Genomic DNA, 17,194 nt, shown 5'->3' with positions numbered 1-17,194 from the left:
ATATCTCTGATCATCACGACTCGTTTACGTTCTCGGGAATTCTCAGTTTTCTTCGATAGTTTCTCCTTCGGGAATCCTTGAAAGGTGTGCGCGTGGAGGGAAGAGAGAATGTCGCGATGTTGGACCGGAATTGGACGTAATCGAGGGAGGGGAGGCCGCGACTCGCGCGAGTCGAGTCCCCGGCGTTCGATTTTCGATTTTCAAACCGGGCGCCGATTCGCGGTTGCCGCGTCACGTGGTGACACCCGTCCACGTTTCGGATTGTGGGTAAACAAGAGGAAGAAAATATTTGTGCGACGCGTGTATCGTCATCGTGTCGCCGGGAACGCGCGCGCGCGCGTGTCCGCTCGCCTGTTTGTCTGTCACCATTGTCATCGTTGTCGCCACTATCCTCGCTTCTCGCCGAATCTAAAGATCGAGGATCAACGAAGACCGTGACACACGAGGAGGCGAGGTGAACCCGAACGACCGCGGAGACAGGAGCGAACTTAGAAGGTGCTTGACTTGATACTGCTTGTACTCTTGACGAGCGCGCGCGCGCATGGTGAAAGAAAGGAAGAGAGAGAGAGAGAGAGAGAGAGAGAGAGAGAGAGAGAAAGAGATCACGGCATCGTGCCGATTCGTTCTGTATCCCATATTGACACACACATATACGAATAACGAACTCGGCGCGGAGAAAGGAGAGTTTGAGGAGAGCCGGCCATATTTCACATATTTCGCGAGTATACTCTCGCGTGTGCGTGTTCATACGCGGTTCGTGCCGTGTTCTCTCTCTCTCTCTCTCTCTCTATTTCTCTTTTGTCTGGCGTTTATTAGTCGCGCGCGCGCGCCCGATTTTGTCTTGCCCGCTGAAATCTCTCCTTCGACCGGGCGCTACGATTTTCTTGCCCGTCGTTTTTCTTTATCCCCCTCTCTTTCCATCCGTTCGCGAACGTCACCCCTCTCCGCTATCACGGCGCGCATACAGTACACACACCCTCTCCGTCTAATTTTCATCATCTGTATACTTGTATACCGCCTTGAGAGACGCCTGTATTCCTTGAGTTTTGCCGGTTTATTTCGACTCGCATCCGTTCGTTCCGCCGTTGCGTTTTATCTATTTATCTAGCGTATCTGAATCGCGCGAACCAGCGCGAACGTCCGTGAATTTATCTCTCTTTTTCGAGCTAGCAGCTATCTATCTGTGTTGCTCTCTCGAGTCTCGTCTTGCGCCATCTCCGTCTCCTTCACTCTCTCTCTCTCTCTCTCTCTCTGTCTCTTGTTCTCGCTCACTCTCTTTCGTTCCGCTCCTCTCCTATTTCTCTCTCTCTCTTTCTTTCCCTTTCCCCGCCCGTCTCAGTCGTCTTGCTCTCTTTTCCGTGCTTGCTCTCAGCTTATACATCACGGCTCGTTCGCTCTCGGTGCTATGTCTACGTACTCTCGTACCCAGGAGAGCGACGCGTGGGCCCTATTGGCACTGAAGTCGGCGCCGGCCAGCCCGTCGAAGATGCAGTGGAATCCGGAGTCGAGCGGGGCGCCGATAGCGCGGCTCGAGGCCCGCGAGTTCGAGTACATGGTTAGGCAACGACGCATCACGATCGGCCGCAACAGCAGCAAGGGTGAGGTCGACGTTAACATGGGCCACTCTAACTTTATCTCGCGCCGGCACCTCGAGATCTTCTACGAGCATCCATTTTTCTATATGGTCTGCAACGGCAAGAACGGCGTATTCGTCGACGGGGTATTTCAACGTAAAGGCGCCCCTGTCTATCAACTGCCAAAGACGTGAGTCTTCACTCTCCTCGCGGACATTATTTATTTATTTATTATTGTTTCACGCGCGCGACCGCCGGCTTTCTCTTCTGTATTAAACATCACCGGGTGTTACTTTTTCTTAGCCATGCTGTAACTCGCGTCGCTATACCGCGAGTTATGATAGGATCAAAGGTTTAATCATCTTGGAATATTTATGTATGTTACCTTGAATTTTATCTTCTTTATAAATGAAGCTCATAATTTTGTTTGTCGTCCTTTTTTTCTTAATCCTTAGATAATAGATAAAGATAGCCATGACCCTGGCGATTATGAAAGATGATTATGTAAAAATGGACGAACATTCAGAGTGACAATTATTTTTGTAACAGAAACAACTAGTCTTTAGATCTGTTCTTTTCAGTTCAATTTGTTAGGCCGTTTGTTTCGTTCTTTTCTGTCCAACATGGAGAGAAAAAGAAAAGGTATAATGTAAGTTTATCGGAAAAGAACAAGCTAAGTATTTATAAAAACGTGATCAAACAAAGATTCTTGTTGATATTAATAATTATAAGTCGTATAACAATTTAGAACTATAATGAAATATGAATGTGTGTACTTTTTCAGACGATAAATTTATTTTTAATTTATCATTATTATTAATTCTTTGCTCCCTGGTCAATTTGGACTTCGAAGACATAGTCAATTTTGATTGTGCATTCTTGTGGATAAATTTAAATCTGTAAAAAATAAGTACAATCCGAGTTTTATGATAGTAAAAACTTGTCAAAGTTTTCGTAAGTACGCAAAAATTTTTTTAGATTTTCATACAGTTTGGAACAGCATAAAAATCTGCATTAAAGCTCAAAGATCCAAGTTGTTGACAAAAGACGTAAAATTTTACATGACTGATGGAGAATTAATGTATTTATTATCATTGAATTCATGTAATTAATGATAATACTGCTTCGAATATCTTATAATTACAATTGATTTTAATGGTGTTTCAGATGTACATTCAGATTTCCAAGTACAACGATAAAGCTGTTGTTCCAATCACTTGTTGACGAGCAGGAACAGAGTAACATTCGCGTGCCCTCTCCGCCGAAGCAGCGGGCACCACTACCTCCTCTGCGGATAAACATACCGGACGCCGGATATAGCAGCCCTTTCCCGTCACCCACGGGGACAATAAGCGCCGCTAATTCGTGTCCAGCAAGTCCGCGTGCTGGTCAGGGCAGGAGAAACATTTCGGCGGATTTGCAGATGGTTGCGGCGTATGCCGCTTCCGTAGCAAACGATTCGCAGAATTCCACTTTGGATAGGCATAGCTTGGAGAGGCATGATGGTGGACAGAGCTCCAGCAGGCAAATAAGCCCAGAGCCTGGTGCTGATGCTCGTTATCGAGGTAACAGTTCAGGACCGAATGGTACAGCACCACATTACAGTCCACCAAAAGATGACTCGAAACCACCGTACTCCTATGCGCAACTGATTGTCCAGGCAATCGCCTCGGCGCATGATAAGCAGCTTACCTTATCAGGCATCTATTCATACATCACCAAGCACTATCCGTATTATAGAACCGCAGATAAGGGTTGGCAAAATTCTATACGGCATAATTTGTCGTTGAATCGCTATTTTATCAAAGTGCCCAGGAGTCAAGAAGAGCCAGGGAAGGGTTCTTTCTGGAAGATTGATCCTCAATCGGAGAATAAACTTATTGAGCAAGCGTTCAGACGAAGACGGCAACGTGGTGTACCATGTTTCCGTGCACCCTTTGGAACGTTATCGTCAAGGTAATTTTGAAAAAAGCTTTATGTTATCTGTATCGTATGTATCGATTATATATGATAATTTATTTAATATTAATTTAACACCATTTATGCTCCAATCAACAGAAGTGCTCCAGCATCTCCATCTCATGTAGGAATCAGTGGATTAATTACGCCTGAGTGTCTAAGCAGAGAGGCTTCCCCTGGACCCGAATCTTATCCGGATAGTTCGGTCCCATCTCCGGCTGGACAACTCGCGACAAGTCAATCAGCACCCGGTTCTCCCGGACATCCGTATACATCGTCCCAGACAACTCATAAGGGACGCCTGATGCAAACAGTGGTAACAAATGGTGTCAGTGGCGATGCCACAGGAAGAGAAGGTAATTGTTTTTGTCTTGTAATCTAAAAAAATTTCTTCTTTTTGAGAAATACTTTATGGCTCGTTTCTTGAAACAGAAAAATATTTGGTGCCTGGGAATGCTGTAGAGGACCATTCTTTATCTCCAGCTGGCCAATATAGTCCAGCTCCTGTTATTGTACAAACAACCTATAATTACAGGTACAATTACGTTCTTATTCGCATCTAATTCGCATGGTATTTTATTGTTTATATTTACATAATTTACAATTTTGTGTGAATTTTCTGTTCGCAACAGTGGAAATTTTATTAGCCCCGATGCTGGCATTGGGGGGGTTAGCAAACGCACTCATGAAGAATCAGACAGCTCGCCAGGTTCACCGGCCCCGCTTGCCATCGTCGAGAGCCCTGAGCCTCCTGAACATCAGCTATCGCAATCTAAACGTCAACGTATTCACGAAATGGATGATCATTGAACTGATATATCTAGCATCCTGTTACGTAGAACATTACATTTACATTATTTGCCTGTCGTCGAACACACACACACTGCAAACTTCATTTTATTTTAACCGCATAACCTGCTTTAGACTGCACATAATCGAGATCGAGCGTCAGTTCTATGTTCTCGCGAGAATTGCGAGAAACTGTCGCGTGTACGAGCCCGCAAAAGAAAATCAACCACTGAGAGAAAGAACGAGCAGAAGACACTTTTCCTATCCTAGACTTCATGTTTTCAACATGATTTTCTCAACAACAGTCAATGTACATAAGATATATATATACTTTATTAAATGCTTTCTCTTTATGACTTGTTAACTTCGGCAGAAGATATAGTATATATGTATATGGAGCTTATTTGATTGAAGGTCATCCAAAATAGTAACAGCAGCTGTTGCGCTGACACATCAAATTGCAATAATGTGATGCGGTAACGTGTGCCATTCAGCGTTTAGCCGATATATTAAATAGACAAAGAAGAGAAGAGAAAATGAGAGTGTTATCCAGTGTAATCCATTGAATTGAATGGAGCGAAAATGCGATTTATCCACAGCTGAATTCGCTGACCGACATTTCATTCGCGCGATTTCTGTTTTCGTATTACCGCTTGCACCGGCTTGGCGTCGTCATCGCGACTAATGAAGATTAACGATAGGCAAAGTGATAAGAGAGCTGAAAAATAATAGATTATTACAATTAGCGCTCTTTTACAAGACGCTCAATCGAACATTCTATCTGAGAACGAAGATAAAACGCAGAATATCAGTATGACAATGAGAAAACTGATAAAGAACGGGCGGATAAAACCGACGAGCTTTTGTAACGTTAACGATGTGGTCTCTGTTAGAGATTGTTACCAGAGCCAGAGGAAACAAAAAAATAGAGCCTTATAATGTATGTTTAACATTGTATAATTAATGTAAGGACGCGATTTTATGTTAGTAGAATCTAATTCGAGCTGATCGAGCGGCTATACACGGGAACATATTGTATAAATATAATACTTCTCCTGTAGGGAGTTCACATGCGCATCTCGCTGGTCCGGCGGGGAGTAGGGGAAGAAAATATCTTCCATCAAGGATTTTTTTGAATTTTTTTTTCATTCCGAGTTCTCGCCGCCCTTCGAATATGGTCGATTATTTCGTTGCCACAATGAAATGGTTCACCTAATCTAATCATTTATAATAGTCTCATTTTTAATTAATATAGGAGAAGCTGTTTCAAATTAAAAAAAAAATAGATAAAGGTAAAACGAAAGCGAAAGACAGGCGAGAGAGTTTTGTAAAACAATGTCGAGAGGAAAAATGATAATAATGCGATCGATGATAATGATGCCAAACTCGATTACTGATTCCTCCTGCGATCGGTTTACTTTTCTCGTGCAATCGTAGTTAATCTTAAACTCGCCGATTCTCCTAGAACATCGGCGTTAGGCAAGATAAAAATAAACATTAAAAAAAAAACAGGAAAAACGACACATAGTAGCGTTAGATTTACGGTGGAGCAAAAGGAGGGGCAGCAGGATTGAACGTAGATGCGTTATACGGAGATCGGAAAAGAGCGTGGTGCAATAAAGAGGCAAAAAAAAAAAAAGAAAGAAAAAGGGAAGGAAAAACGAAATTTATTTTTCGCACCTTTCGCGAGAGCGAGCATTCTATCTGAAACGTTTATTTTTCTATAGTCGGACGTACATGAGCACAACAAAGGGTGGTTTTTGAAGGATGATACTGCTAGAAGGATGAACACGCTGTACAGTGTTGATACATACGTATCACGAACGACGTATGTCACTATTATTATACATATACGTACATACGTGTGCGAGATACGTGTATACACGCAGCAAATAGTAAGATAATGTTCGCGGTCGCGAGTGTGTCACGTGTGCTCGCGAAAGATCGATATGCGAAACGAGTATACGTACGCGCTACATATACACATACACACTTTCCTTCAATGTCACGATGTGCATGTATGTGTGCATATGTATAATACGCAATAAAATTAATACTACATCGTCATTCCGTTGTGCTCCTTCATTTTTTCCCCATTTACATCTCCACGTGTTTTATTTTTTTTTTTCATCAACATCCGAGTTCCAAATTCGATCGAGAAGAATGTCAGCTCGATTGAAGTTTCAGTCTCCAATTTTTCATTTAACGGTGCCATATTTTATGTTGCCATGTCGCCGGTGATTACATCTTCCAACATCTTCATGATTACTGGTCTGATTTCTGTGGCTGTACACTAGCTGTACACTTTTTGAACTTAAAGTGAGAAAGATTTATACGTCTGATATTTGTCGGAAGTGAGACAGAGAGTTCTAGTGCAGGAACAGAAAACAGACCATCAATATACATCTCTCTTTCTCTCGCTCATTCATTTTTTATATGATCAGCCGTTTCACACTCGCCACTAGAGGTCTTCCGGGTCCTCGCAATTCCAGAATCCTCCATCTCCACGCGAGGCGAGTCGCGTTGTTATGGCTGACTATGGCACTATGAAAATAATCGCCGTCTCCCGCGACTCGTCGCAACGATTAATCAACAATCGGTTGAGGGAATATTTCGATCATGGATCTAGAACGGGGCGACGCTAACATCTACGAGCTCATCACGCAGCTGATCAGGCACACGTTGCAGAGGAATCGCTCGGAGAATGGGAGTTCCTATATGCCGCCCAAGAGCGATGTCAAAATAGTGAAAGACTTTCGCTCGAAGGCTTATGAGATATTGTTAAATAAGAGTAATAAGACATACAATCAAGGTATATTTTTATGCCTTAAATTAATGGAACAAGAATAAATAAAGACAAAAAAAATACATGTATCTTTTTTAAATAATAATACTTTGTTGATCATAATTACAGGAAATGCAGTAAACTCTGATATTGATCCTCTAGTGGAGATCTTGAAGCATGCCTTCGTTCTCAGGCTAGCCCTGAAACGTGTGTCAGAGGCGAAAAAGTTAGAAAGTTTGATAAGCGAGCTGTATTCCGAGGAGGATATCACAGATACTGTAATTTATACCTTACAGTTGTTGATAGAGCTCAAAAATTTTCAGACTGATACAGGAACTGCATTGGTACTTATTTTGCCTGTTTGATTGTACAATCAGTTTTTAGAATTGATGTCAAAGCTAATGTGAATCAAATTTTGTTTAGGATGTATTTCACTATGGTAAAATCAATCCTTTCTTGCCTGAGGATGTTACATCTACGAATGGTGTACCAATGTTTCAAACATATCCTATGGAATCCTTTATCTTGCCAGAAAAGTTTGAGGCGATGCTGGGCATACGCAGAACCTGTACCAGGCAAGATACAGCGACCAATTTTGTTAACAGAGTATCTTTCGAAGATGAGTGTGCATCAAAAGCCATCCTAGGTGTCCAAACAATTAGGTATGATCGCAATGATGTTAGGCCTTATTTTCTAAACAATATCTTAAGTAAACAAATATCTTTAGTTTTTTTAAATTTATTATTTTAGGTATAATAACACTATTGAAATGTCTCCCTGCATATCGAGCTGTACTGAAAATACAGCAAAACAATGTAACATACTTGCTCCTTTCTCAACACATATTATGGTAAGTTATATACATATATATATTTTTTTATATATTTGTTTATAATACATGAATTATATTTTTTTTATTAGGTTGAACAAACAAATAAGATATATTTATCTACACCAAGGTTTATGTCAAATATGACTTTACCCTGTGAATGGATAAAGTCTGTAGATAATCAAATTCAGAATCGTTTTTGTGCTGTGTCATCGGAAAAATCCGATCGTAGTTTTACAAACGAATCAAAAAAGGTTGCAACTAACATTGATTTAATATGGAAAGAGATATTATTTTCTGACGATTGTGTCTCCAAATTACGAACGTGGGAATCTCTTGGAGCACCGGAGTTTTCCAAACAGTCGTTATTTGTCACTGATCTGCCAGAGACTGCGCTACACTTAGCGAGGATAAGACAAACAAGTATTTTATCACTGCTGCCAAAGAAGGTAAAGACGATGAAATCGCCTGTGCAAATATATCATGCAAAAATTGTTCTCTTTATGTTTTAGGTAATGAATTCCATATCCCTAATGTCGGAGGTTTCGTCTGAGAAATTTTTATCGGACATCAAATTGTTGTTATTTGGTATAGACTCGGACTCTTTTAAATATGATACTGTGGTACGTGGATTTAATGAATTACGCTAGCGCGCAGTTGCGAGTTTTATATGTCATGACAGTCTTATTTCAGACAGGATTTAAATTGGAAGAGAACATTACAGTGCATGGCATAAGCTTTAAATCATTGAAAATGACTTGCCAAGAAGCGATTTCTTGGGGCAACAGTTTCAAGTGTTTGTCGCGTCTTGTCATGCCCGATCCACAAACGGGTAAATTGCAGCAGCACGGTCTCATATTCAAGGTACATATAATTGTACGAATTTTTATGATACAATCTATTCATATTTTTTAATTACATGTGTAATTCAATTGTAGGCAATGTGCGCCAATATCAAAGAATTACTCCTTTATTATCGCTCGGCATTGCAAAGGGTTCTTAACAGACATAAATTTCCTGGATTGTTGAGTCTATTGAAACAGATTCATCCGCTGGCGCGTTTAATCGTGGAAGTCGCGAGACTGTGCGGTTGTAGCACAAATCAATACATTTTAGGCGGTGGCAGTGGAATTTTGACACACATTTACAAAGAGGTGACCAAGGTCACCAATCCAAAGATTGCATTGGTGTTTTATTCCATATTAAAATCATGCTGTGAAGTATACTTTCGGTGAGAAAACGTCATGTCTTTTTTTTTTATATTCACAAAAAGGCAAAGAATGTTAAATCGGACAAATATTTACTAATTATTCTTGTAGGTTGTTGCAAAATTGGTTGTTCGAGGGGACGTGTGATGATATTTACGGAGAATTTATGATTCAAGCACGGTCTCACTATTTGCGAAAAAGAGGACGCAAATTTTGGACGGAGAGTTTTACAATCGATACCGAATCGGTACCTGGTTTCTTATCTGAATTATCGGAGTCAATATTGCAATGTGGGAAGACATTACGACTCTTAAAAATTTGTAGTCCCAAGGTTATTACTGTTCATTACTAAAGCTTGTTTGTTTTTATAAATTTAATTGTGAATCAATAAAAAAATGTTTTAATGTTTGCATTTTAGAATCCTGTATGTAATGTGTCTCTCAACGCTCAACCGGAAGTGAGGGTCTGCTTGAGTGTGTCTATGCTGCGAGAACAATTGTTAAGGTGTCAGGAATACGAACATAAAGGCGAGGCGGCATTGGGACCAATCGTATCTCTTTTATCCGCAATTCAGGATGAAAAGAAAGCCGAGAGGGAAACGGCTGAGCTCGTGATACGCGCACAACAAGAAACATTGTTGAGGCTGGATAGTAAGATATACTTTACATTTTCAATTTAATCGAGTTCTAAATTAAAGATGTACATATATAACAGTTTCTATGATGTTTTTGTTCAGAGCAACGCAAAGAACTTAGCATGAAAGCCGCGCAAAGTAAACGGGAATTATTGCAAGAATTGAAGCAACAGGCGGAAGCGAGCGCTTTGATTAAAGAAAAGGAAAAAGAGAATGAAATGCTAGCTGACAAATTGTTGCTCGAAAAGCTTAATCGAGAGCAGGAAGAAATGCGGGAACAACAGCAAGCCGAGAAGTGAGATTTAATATGTTAAATTTAAATGAAGGTCACTCGAGAATGATTTTAATTTTAGATATTTATGGCATTAATTGTTTTGTTTCAGGGAAAATCTTGTAAATTATTATGATAAATTAACTGCTGATATAGAGAGCAATCGTGCACGATCCATTTGGCGACAGGCACGAATGAGTCATTTCGAAAAACGAGTAGAATTTTTAAAATCTGTAAAGAAACTCGATATAGAAATGTCGGAAAATGCTACTACATTAAGTTCCGATGAAAATATAGTCGTCGATATTGACGAACAAAATAAAAATACGTCCGAAGCAGAAGTTGTGTCGAGTCAAGATGAAAATAGTAACTTTGAGGAAAATGGCTTGTTGGATGTAACTGCGACAGACATTTCCGATCAGAACAATCCTAAAAATCTTTTGAACGTTGAGTGCTCGGATGTTTCGCCTGTCGAAAATTGTGAGCCCGATAAAAATATTGCATCGGATGAGAAAATTACAATTGAGGATTCTCCTATTACGGCGGATACACAGAATGTACATCTACCGCAAGAAACTCCATCATTAAATTATAAGGTCTATAAGAAAAATAATGAGAAGAGCGATCTGCAGGATTTCTTGCGTGACGAAGCAATGAAAAACATCCATACTATAATAAATGGCGACGATAAAACGAGTACGCTCAATACTCGTTTAAACAACATCTTGGAAGCCAACGAGGTGACCGAGAGAATTATTGGTGCTATTAACAGGCCTAAGTCCTTAGCTATTAACAGGATAGATAATATGACCGTTGCACAAACCAATAAACTTAAAGTTCTGATGCAAGAATATGGTATGACTCCGAATAACAATGAGTTCAGTACGATACTTACGAACAATCAAAGATTTATTGATCACACAAATATAAATGGTAATAATCAGATATTAATTGATATCACTAGTGAATCAAGTTCAAATAATACGAAAGAAAACATGAACAATAATGTCCTTTCAACAACTAATATCCGACTGCCAGCAGAAACGATGAATATACATGGGCCTATGAATAACGAAGAATATTCAAATAAGGTCAACAATACAAACAATGAAATAAACGAGCCGATAATGAATAATATGCAGCAGAATAATATAGATACACCGATGTCATGTACGACCGACAATTTCACCACAGCATCGATTCATACTCCTTTGTCGCAGATACCAAATAGCGACGATATATTCGCTTTGAACGCCGGTCAGGAAGTCTCGTCTTTATCCGACGATATGACGAAGTCGATCACAGAAGAAACATTCGAGTCTCCGATGAGCTGTAATTTCAAGCTGCCGAATCTATTCGGTGTTAGTTCCGACGTGAAATCATCGACCGCACCTTCGTCTCTGACCATAGCTGACGTTGAGATGATCGATCATACGTCCCTCAAAGTGTACTTGGAAAAATCCATCATTATTCCCCTGCAGATACAAACCCGGCTGGTTAATAACGCGATCATTAAATACCTAGTGAATGAGCATAACATGCTTTCGCATTTACACAGTTTACGTAGTTATTTCTTCCTTTTGAATGGCGAATTTGCAAAGAGTTTAACGGATTCGCTTTATTCACGGCTTTACACAATATCCGCGCCAATCGAACTCTTTAATTCCGCTACCCTTACGAATCTCTTAGAGAAAGCGCTGATGAACTCGTTCAGTAATAATTACGCCCATGCAGAACTTTTGAGTCTTTCTGCCGTTGACAAACCATGCCAGTTATACGTAAGTGCGGTTATCTGTTTTGAATTATTATTATTATGAATTAAATTATTATTATTATTATATACTTGTTCTGATATCAATAACAGTTCCTTGCAGATTTCAGATCCGAATGTGTTAGAATGTCTTTGCCTCAATTATAAGATAGCGTGGCCCTTGAATATTATTTTAGATGATATGATGATGCTGCAATATAGCAAAGTGTTCAAGTTTTTAATAATGATTGGCAGGATGTCGTGGGTATTACAGGAAGACTTTAATATAATGAAGGTGGAGCGTAACGCAGTTAATTCAGAACAATATCACAAGGTAAATCGACTGTTGCAGATATTGAGATATTAAAAAAATCAAAGAATTATTCTTATTGATTTTTTATATGTTTTGCCGATACAGTTACAGTTATATAGGCACTCCATGACACAATTTATGAATGCTCTTCGCAATTATTTAACATGTAGCGTACTACACGCGAGTTGGAATGAGTTCGAGAAGGATCTGCAAAATTCCCGGACAATAGATCAGATTTATCTCTCGCACATGAATTATATTAAAAGGATACTTTCAAGGTAGTCTCTGGGACTTGATTGATTTTCCTCGGAATCGAATACCCATGACTCATAACATTCTGATTTTAGATGCATGCTCAACACACGCGGAGAAAAAATGCGCGTCTGCTTGATCAATATCTTTAAAATCATATTGAAGTTTCATAATCGCTTGAGGTCGCAAGCTTGGACTGTCGACATCACGGATCGATACAGCCATCCGAATTTCAAGAGCTTGGAACAAATGTACCAATCGTTTTGTGAATGGCGAACGTACATGGCACACGTCGCGCACAAATTGGCTACCAGCGGGTATCAGCCGCATCTAACGCATTTTCTTAACGCTTTAAATATAAATGATATGTACGACTTAACGACAAAGCAACAATAGTACTGTGATTAAATTCCGTCTTTTACGATCGATGTATTGAATGTAAAAGAACGTGAGTAATCTCTCCTGTAGGGATTCATTAAAAGAAATTTAATTTTCAAAAAAAAAAAAAAGAAATGTCTCTTATATTTATTTAGCAAAATAAGCGATAGTTGAGAAACAGTCAACCACTACCGCTTACACGGATATTGATGATACATTCGTCACATCGAGTACTTTAATGCAACGACCGCAAAGACCGTTTTTATCTACTTCAGGATATCGCCTGCACCTTTGACAGAGTATTTTTTCAGTATTATGTAACTCAATTTGTGTCTCTGTATCTACCGTGGGTGATTCTACCAATATAACTGAAGAAAGTTGTAAAATGTCACATAATTCTGATGTAGAGGATTTCTGATCTTTTTGAAGCATCTGCGAAAAGAAGTAGGTACAATTTATAATAATCACATTTGATCATTATTATTGCGAGTTAGAGACTGATATAATTTACGATTTATAGAAAGTGCCTCACCGAAAGTGATTTATAGTCATCTTTCGAAGCTTTTAAGATGCCCGACAATTCCCATGTGTTACGATCAGCCGATATATTCACCTTACTTCTCAAGCTTAGAGCTATTTCTACATGCCTAGCAATTTCTGGTTGATGCCAAGTTTCCGGTACTTTATATTCAGTATGATACAGTGGCACTGACGCTGTAAATAATACGCGAACAATAATATAATGTGCGGGAAACGCTTTCTTATTAAATCACTTACCCAAATTTTCAGGGTGATACAACCATACTTCTTCTGCTAAATGCGGAACGATCGGTGCGATAGATCTTGCAAGTACGGTCAGAGTTTCACGCGTTACTTCTACCGCAGCCAGACGCGTTGGGGACGCTGCTTCATCGCAGTAAAGTCTATCTTTAATCAAATGGCAATACACCGGCGACACAGTGTTTGTCAGGAAATATGTTACCAATTTACTCACGTGGTGATACAAATAATTGTCGTATAAGTTTTGAATCTGTAAGATAGAGAATCAATGTCATAAATGACATAAATAATGTAGATATTTTTTAGATATCCTTACGCTTTACCTTTTTGTTATATTGATGCAGACAATGTAACATATATTTGTCAAGATAGAGATATTCCGGTTCGACTGTGATTCCCTCGCTACATGAGTGTAAAACACCTAAAAGGAATCGTAAGACTAAGCGCATTTTTTGTATAGATTCGTGACTTTGACGCAATAACGCGGTTGTGACTGGAACCTGGCTGTGTTGACATCCATGACTAGCTATCCACCATCTATCAATTTCCTTTTGTTAACTATTTTAACTATTTTATTTCCAAAAATAACGATTACATTAGAGAATATTTTTAACTGACCTTAGAGTATCGACACCATATGCCGGATCTTTACTCAAGTTTTTTCCTCCTTTGATAATTGTCTCGGGATTTATAACGTTTCCAACTGATTTCGACATTTTCGAGGCTTTATCATCTACAGCAAATCCATGCACGAATAACGCACTTTGGAAAAAGCAACATAAATATATAAATATATATGAGAGCTGGTATTTAATTTCATGTTGGTGAGCTACCTGTAAGGAGAACGTTCTTGAAGAGCAATGGATGTTAGTAATGATGATTGAAACCAACCGCGAAACTGATCCATTCCCTCTAAATATAAATCTGCTTTATGTTCTGGTAAAATCGACCACGAGAGACCGCTATCCAACCAGATATCCATGATATCCTTTAAGAAATATAGTGAATTTTGCTATCATGTATTATTGATATTTGCGATTCTGTTAAAAGAGATTATTAATTTTGTACATACGCTTCCTCTTTCGAAATCATCTATATTATCGTTTAATTTCTGCCGAAGTTCATGACCAATTAATTTCTCGGTCGATAGCTCCCACCAATAGTTTGTTCCATGTCGTTCCATCAGTCTGCACAATCTCTCAATCCATTTTCTACAATACGAAAGTAATCCTATTCGAAACTTGTTAATTGTATTGTTAATTAGCAAAATCACCTGCTCGTATACGTATCACCAGTTCGTTTATTGTGCAACACTGGTATCGGCGTTCCCCACGATCGTTGTCGAGAAATACACCAATACGGTCGTTGCTTAACTTGTGCGACCAATGCGTTCAAATACGACGTCTGATTTTGTTCCGGGTATATCCTTATATTCGCGATGCTGTCCTTGCGTAAAAAAGAAATAAGCATACGAGTGATGAATGCGTAATAACATGCCTGTTTTAGAAGGACCCAGCTGACTTACAATTGCCTTCTCTTTAATAGACATTATGTCTATGAACCATTGGTGACTTGCGCGAATGATTACAGGCTTCTTGGTTCGCCAATCGTATGGGTAGCTATGCGTAATTGTGTCAGTATGCAACACGTCTTCACCGATATGTTGCAAGACCTTATTAGCGCCATTGTTTAGAACATTTAAGCCGGAGAACTCGTCACCCGCTTCTTTAGTGAAACATCCGTCGACGTCTATCAAAGATAACTATAACAGTAATGTTGATGTTGGATGTTGACCTAATAAAATCGTGTAATGCAACTGATTAGAATATAAATTACACTGTCATCGATAAAAGATAGCTTACAACTGGTATATTATTCTCAATAGCGATGAGAAAGTCCTCGGGACCGTGCGCGGGAGCTGTGTGAACCAATCCAGTACCAACATCAGTCGTAACGTGATGTCCAGATAAGAATGGCAAACGTTGTCTGGTAATAGGATGAAGATATTTGGCTTCACCTAATTCCTGCCCTGTTAATAAATCATTTTTCATTTATCACTCAGTTGCTATATATAGGATGTCTGATAATGAGATTCCAATGTATATACCTACGAGTATAAAGTATTTAAATATAGCTGACTCTCTCTTACCCGTAACAGTTGTAATAAATTTTAATGGACCAAGCTTCTGCTCAATATTAGCTAAACACTCTTGTGCAAGAATATACAAATTTTTCGATTTGTCTTCCACGATGCAGTATACAATATTATTGGAGAAAGCTATAGCTTGATTAGCTATCAACGACCATGGTGTAGTAGTCCAGATGAGGGCATAAAGTGGTTTATTTTCCAAATCTTTTGATTTCGAGGCTAATGCGTGCATATCAAGTCGCATGCGAATAATAACACTTTTGCTCTTATGAGATTCGTTGTATTCTAGTTCTGATTCTGCTAATGCTGTTCTATAATTATTGAAAATAGAAAAAAATCAAAGATTAAAAGAATTTTTTTTAAGATGATTTATGAATATTTCTAATTTATACTTGGAGGACGGTGACCAGTATACTGGTTTAAAAGCTCTAAACACGAGTCCTTTGTCATACAGATTTATAAATTGTTGCATCTGATTCTTCACATATGAAATATGATTCGTGAAATAACATCCTGACTCATTCCAATCAGCCATAACACCCCATGACGTAAAAGCTTGTCGCTGCTTTATGATATTGTCACTTGCATATCTTTCAGCTACAAATATGGCAAATTTTAGGAAAACATACTGTGTGTTAAGACATTTATATGTCAACATACCTTTGCGGCGAATTTCTAAAGGATTGCTATCTTTTATATCACTAAGTACTTTTTGTTCAATTGGTAAACCATGACAATCCCAACCTGGGATATAATGTACTCTTCTGCCTGACATAATTTTGCTTCTTAAAGTAATATCCTTAAGAATCTAAAAGAAAATAATTCCTAAATATCAGTGCATAACAGAAAGTGCCATAAAATTCTTTATCAATAAAAACCTTGTTAATAGCATGACCCATATGTGGTTCTCCATTTGCATATGGTGGTCCATCGTGCAAAATAAAGTCTGGTCCTTCTAGATTCTTTCTCTGCCAGTTGTATAATTCCAAGAAGCCGCATTTCTATCGCAAAAACACCGGAAAAAATCATAATATATGAATACCATTGTTTTGTACAATTGAATCGTAACAGTCAGAATTTATGCAGCCGTGCAAATATTCAGCGATTTTATTGGAAAACAGACATTCTGATTTAGATGCTAAATAATGAAAAAAAAGTAAATAGACAAAGAGAATCCACCTCTATTAAATAACTATCCATCTCTACTCGTTTTTTGTCGCCGAGACGCGCCGGGAAATTGGTTTGCGGCAGCCGCACAGTTTTTGTATAACTTTGTTTTGCGGCGCTCTTCATGCCTCTCAGCCATATTGCGTGACAGAATTCTGCGTAAGTCCGCAAAGTAAATCCTGTTGTCTTAAATAATCGCCTCATCTTTGTGCTAAGTACGAACATCATTCAAATACAAAAAGACACTGTGTTTTAATCTTATCTCCTAACCTCAGTTCCTCCACTCGAGTCTGTTACGCCATTTTTAAATGTCACAATCTCGTCGACTTGACACACGCATGTGCTGTGCATTACGA

General features: G+C 39.0%; 3 protein-coding genes across 7 annotated transcripts; 2 read left to right on the top strand and 1 right to left on the bottom strand.

Moving 5' to 3' along the window:
- Positions 1-238: 238 nt before the first annotated feature.
- FoxK (forkhead box K) lies at positions 239-6,389 on the top strand. 3 transcript variants are annotated; one of them, XM_087412489.1, is made up of 6 exons: positions 239-495; positions 1,373-1,764; positions 2,742-3,530; positions 3,633-3,889; positions 3,966-4,068; positions 4,166-6,389. In XM_087412489.1, exons 2-6 carry the CDS (start codon positions 1,406-1,408, stop codon positions 4,341-4,343), a joined length of 1,686 nt encoding a protein of 561 aa, XP_087268615.1. In that variant the 5' UTR covers positions 239-495; positions 1,373-1,405; the 3' UTR covers positions 4,344-6,389. The 3 variants fall into 3 exon arrangements, with proteins under 3 accessions (XP_087268615.1, XP_011061522.1, XP_011061521.1); XM_011063220.2 differs by having other exon boundaries at positions 240-495; positions 1,430-1,764; XM_011063219.2 differs by lacking the exon at positions 239-495 and having other exon boundaries at positions 549-1,764.
- A 401-nt stretch (positions 6,390-6,790) lies between these two features.
- Grip163 (gamma-tubulin complex component 6) lies at positions 6,791-13,816 on the top strand. Of its 3 annotated transcripts, XR_015547122.1 has the most exons (17): positions 6,792-7,134; positions 7,237-7,451; positions 7,531-7,769; positions 7,858-7,957; positions 8,029-8,385; positions 8,449-8,559; positions 8,630-8,800; positions 8,875-9,167; positions 9,256-9,475; positions 9,563-9,794; positions 9,881-10,073; positions 10,162-11,827; positions 11,924-12,133; positions 12,218-12,390; positions 12,460-12,812; positions 12,898-13,186; positions 13,263-13,816. XR_015547122.1 is itself a non-coding variant. In XM_011063218.2 (15 exons), exons 1-15 carry the CDS (start codon positions 6,942-6,944, stop codon positions 12,758-12,760), a joined length of 4,674 nt encoding a protein of 1,557 aa, XP_011061520.1. In that variant the 5' UTR covers positions 6,792-6,941; the 3' UTR covers positions 12,761-12,877. The 3 variants fall into 3 exon arrangements, 2 of the variants coding, with proteins under 2 accessions (XP_087268599.1, XP_011061520.1); XM_011063218.2 differs by lacking the exons at positions 12,898-13,186; positions 13,263-13,816 and having other exon boundaries at positions 12,460-12,877; XM_087412473.1 differs by lacking the exons at positions 12,218-12,390; positions 12,460-12,812; positions 12,898-13,186; positions 13,263-13,816 and having other exon boundaries at positions 6,791-7,134; positions 11,914-12,113.
- Positions 12,850-17,181, bottom strand: IleRS-m (Isoleucyl-tRNA synthetase, mitochondrial). The gene is made up of 15 exons (XM_011063221.2): positions 16,851-17,181; positions 16,550-16,672; positions 16,332-16,479; positions 16,064-16,268; positions 15,672-15,982; positions 15,385-15,551; positions 15,048-15,284; positions 14,796-14,968; positions 14,595-14,733; positions 14,356-14,510; positions 14,141-14,284; positions 13,846-14,059; positions 13,520-13,772; positions 13,275-13,456; positions 12,850-13,174 (listed from the first exon to the last, which is right to left on the bottom strand). The coding sequence occupies exons 1-15, from the start codon at positions 17,064-17,066 to the stop codon at positions 12,938-12,940; spliced, it is 2,904 nt and encodes a 967-aa protein (XP_011061523.2). The 5' UTR covers positions 17,067-17,181; the 3' UTR covers positions 12,850-12,937.
- Positions 17,182-17,194: the final 13 nt, after the last annotated feature.

The sequence above is a fragment of the Acromyrmex echinatior genome, chromosome 13 (assembly GCF_024713525.1).
Source record: "Acromyrmex echinatior isolate Ae372 chromosome 13, ASM2471352v2, whole genome shotgun sequence".
In the NCBI taxonomy this organism is placed as follows: Eukaryota; Metazoa; Arthropoda; class Insecta; order Hymenoptera; family Formicidae; genus Acromyrmex; species Acromyrmex echinatior.
Note: the sequence above shows the minus strand (reverse complement) of the source record. Positions and strands in the feature narration are given on the sequence as shown.

Excerpts from the sequence above, each read along its gene's own strand:
- FoxK (XM_087412489.1), top strand. The coding sequence starts at position 1,406 with ATGTCTACGTACTCTCGTACCCAGGAGAGCGACGCGTGGGCCCTATTG. Across the intron at positions 1,765-2,741 it reads GTCTATCAACTGCCAAAGAC|ATGTACATTCAGATTTCCAA; the intron begins GTGAGTCTTCAC and ends ATGGTGTTTCAG. Across the intron at positions 3,531-3,632 it reads TTTGGAACGTTATCGTCAAG|AAGTGCTCCAGCATCTCCAT; the intron begins GTAATTTTGAAA and ends TCCAATCAACAG.
- Grip163 (XM_011063218.2), top strand. The coding sequence starts at position 6,942 with ATGGATCTAGAACGGGGCGACGCTAACATCTACGAGCTCATCACGCAG. Across the intron at positions 11,828-11,923 it reads ACAAACCATGCCAGTTATAC|ATTTCAGATCCGAATGTGTT; the intron begins GTAAGTGCGGTT and ends AGTTCCTTGCAG. Across the intron at positions 12,391-12,459 it reads ATTAAAAGGATACTTTCAAG|ATGCATGCTCAACACACGCG; the intron begins GTAGTCTCTGGG and ends TTCTGATTTTAG.
- IleRS-m (XM_011063221.2), bottom strand. The coding sequence starts at position 17,066 with ATGATGTTCGTACTTAGCACAAAGATGAGGCGATTATTTAAGACAACA. Across the intron at positions 16,673-16,850 it reads TGGATAGTTATTTAATAGAG|AAATGCGGCTTCTTGGAATT; the intron begins GTGGATTCTCTT and ends TTTTTGCGATAG. Across the intron at positions 13,457-13,519 it reads GTATCACCCTGAAAATTTGG|CGTCAGTGCCACTGTATCAT; the intron begins GTAAGTGATTTA and ends TATTATTTACAG.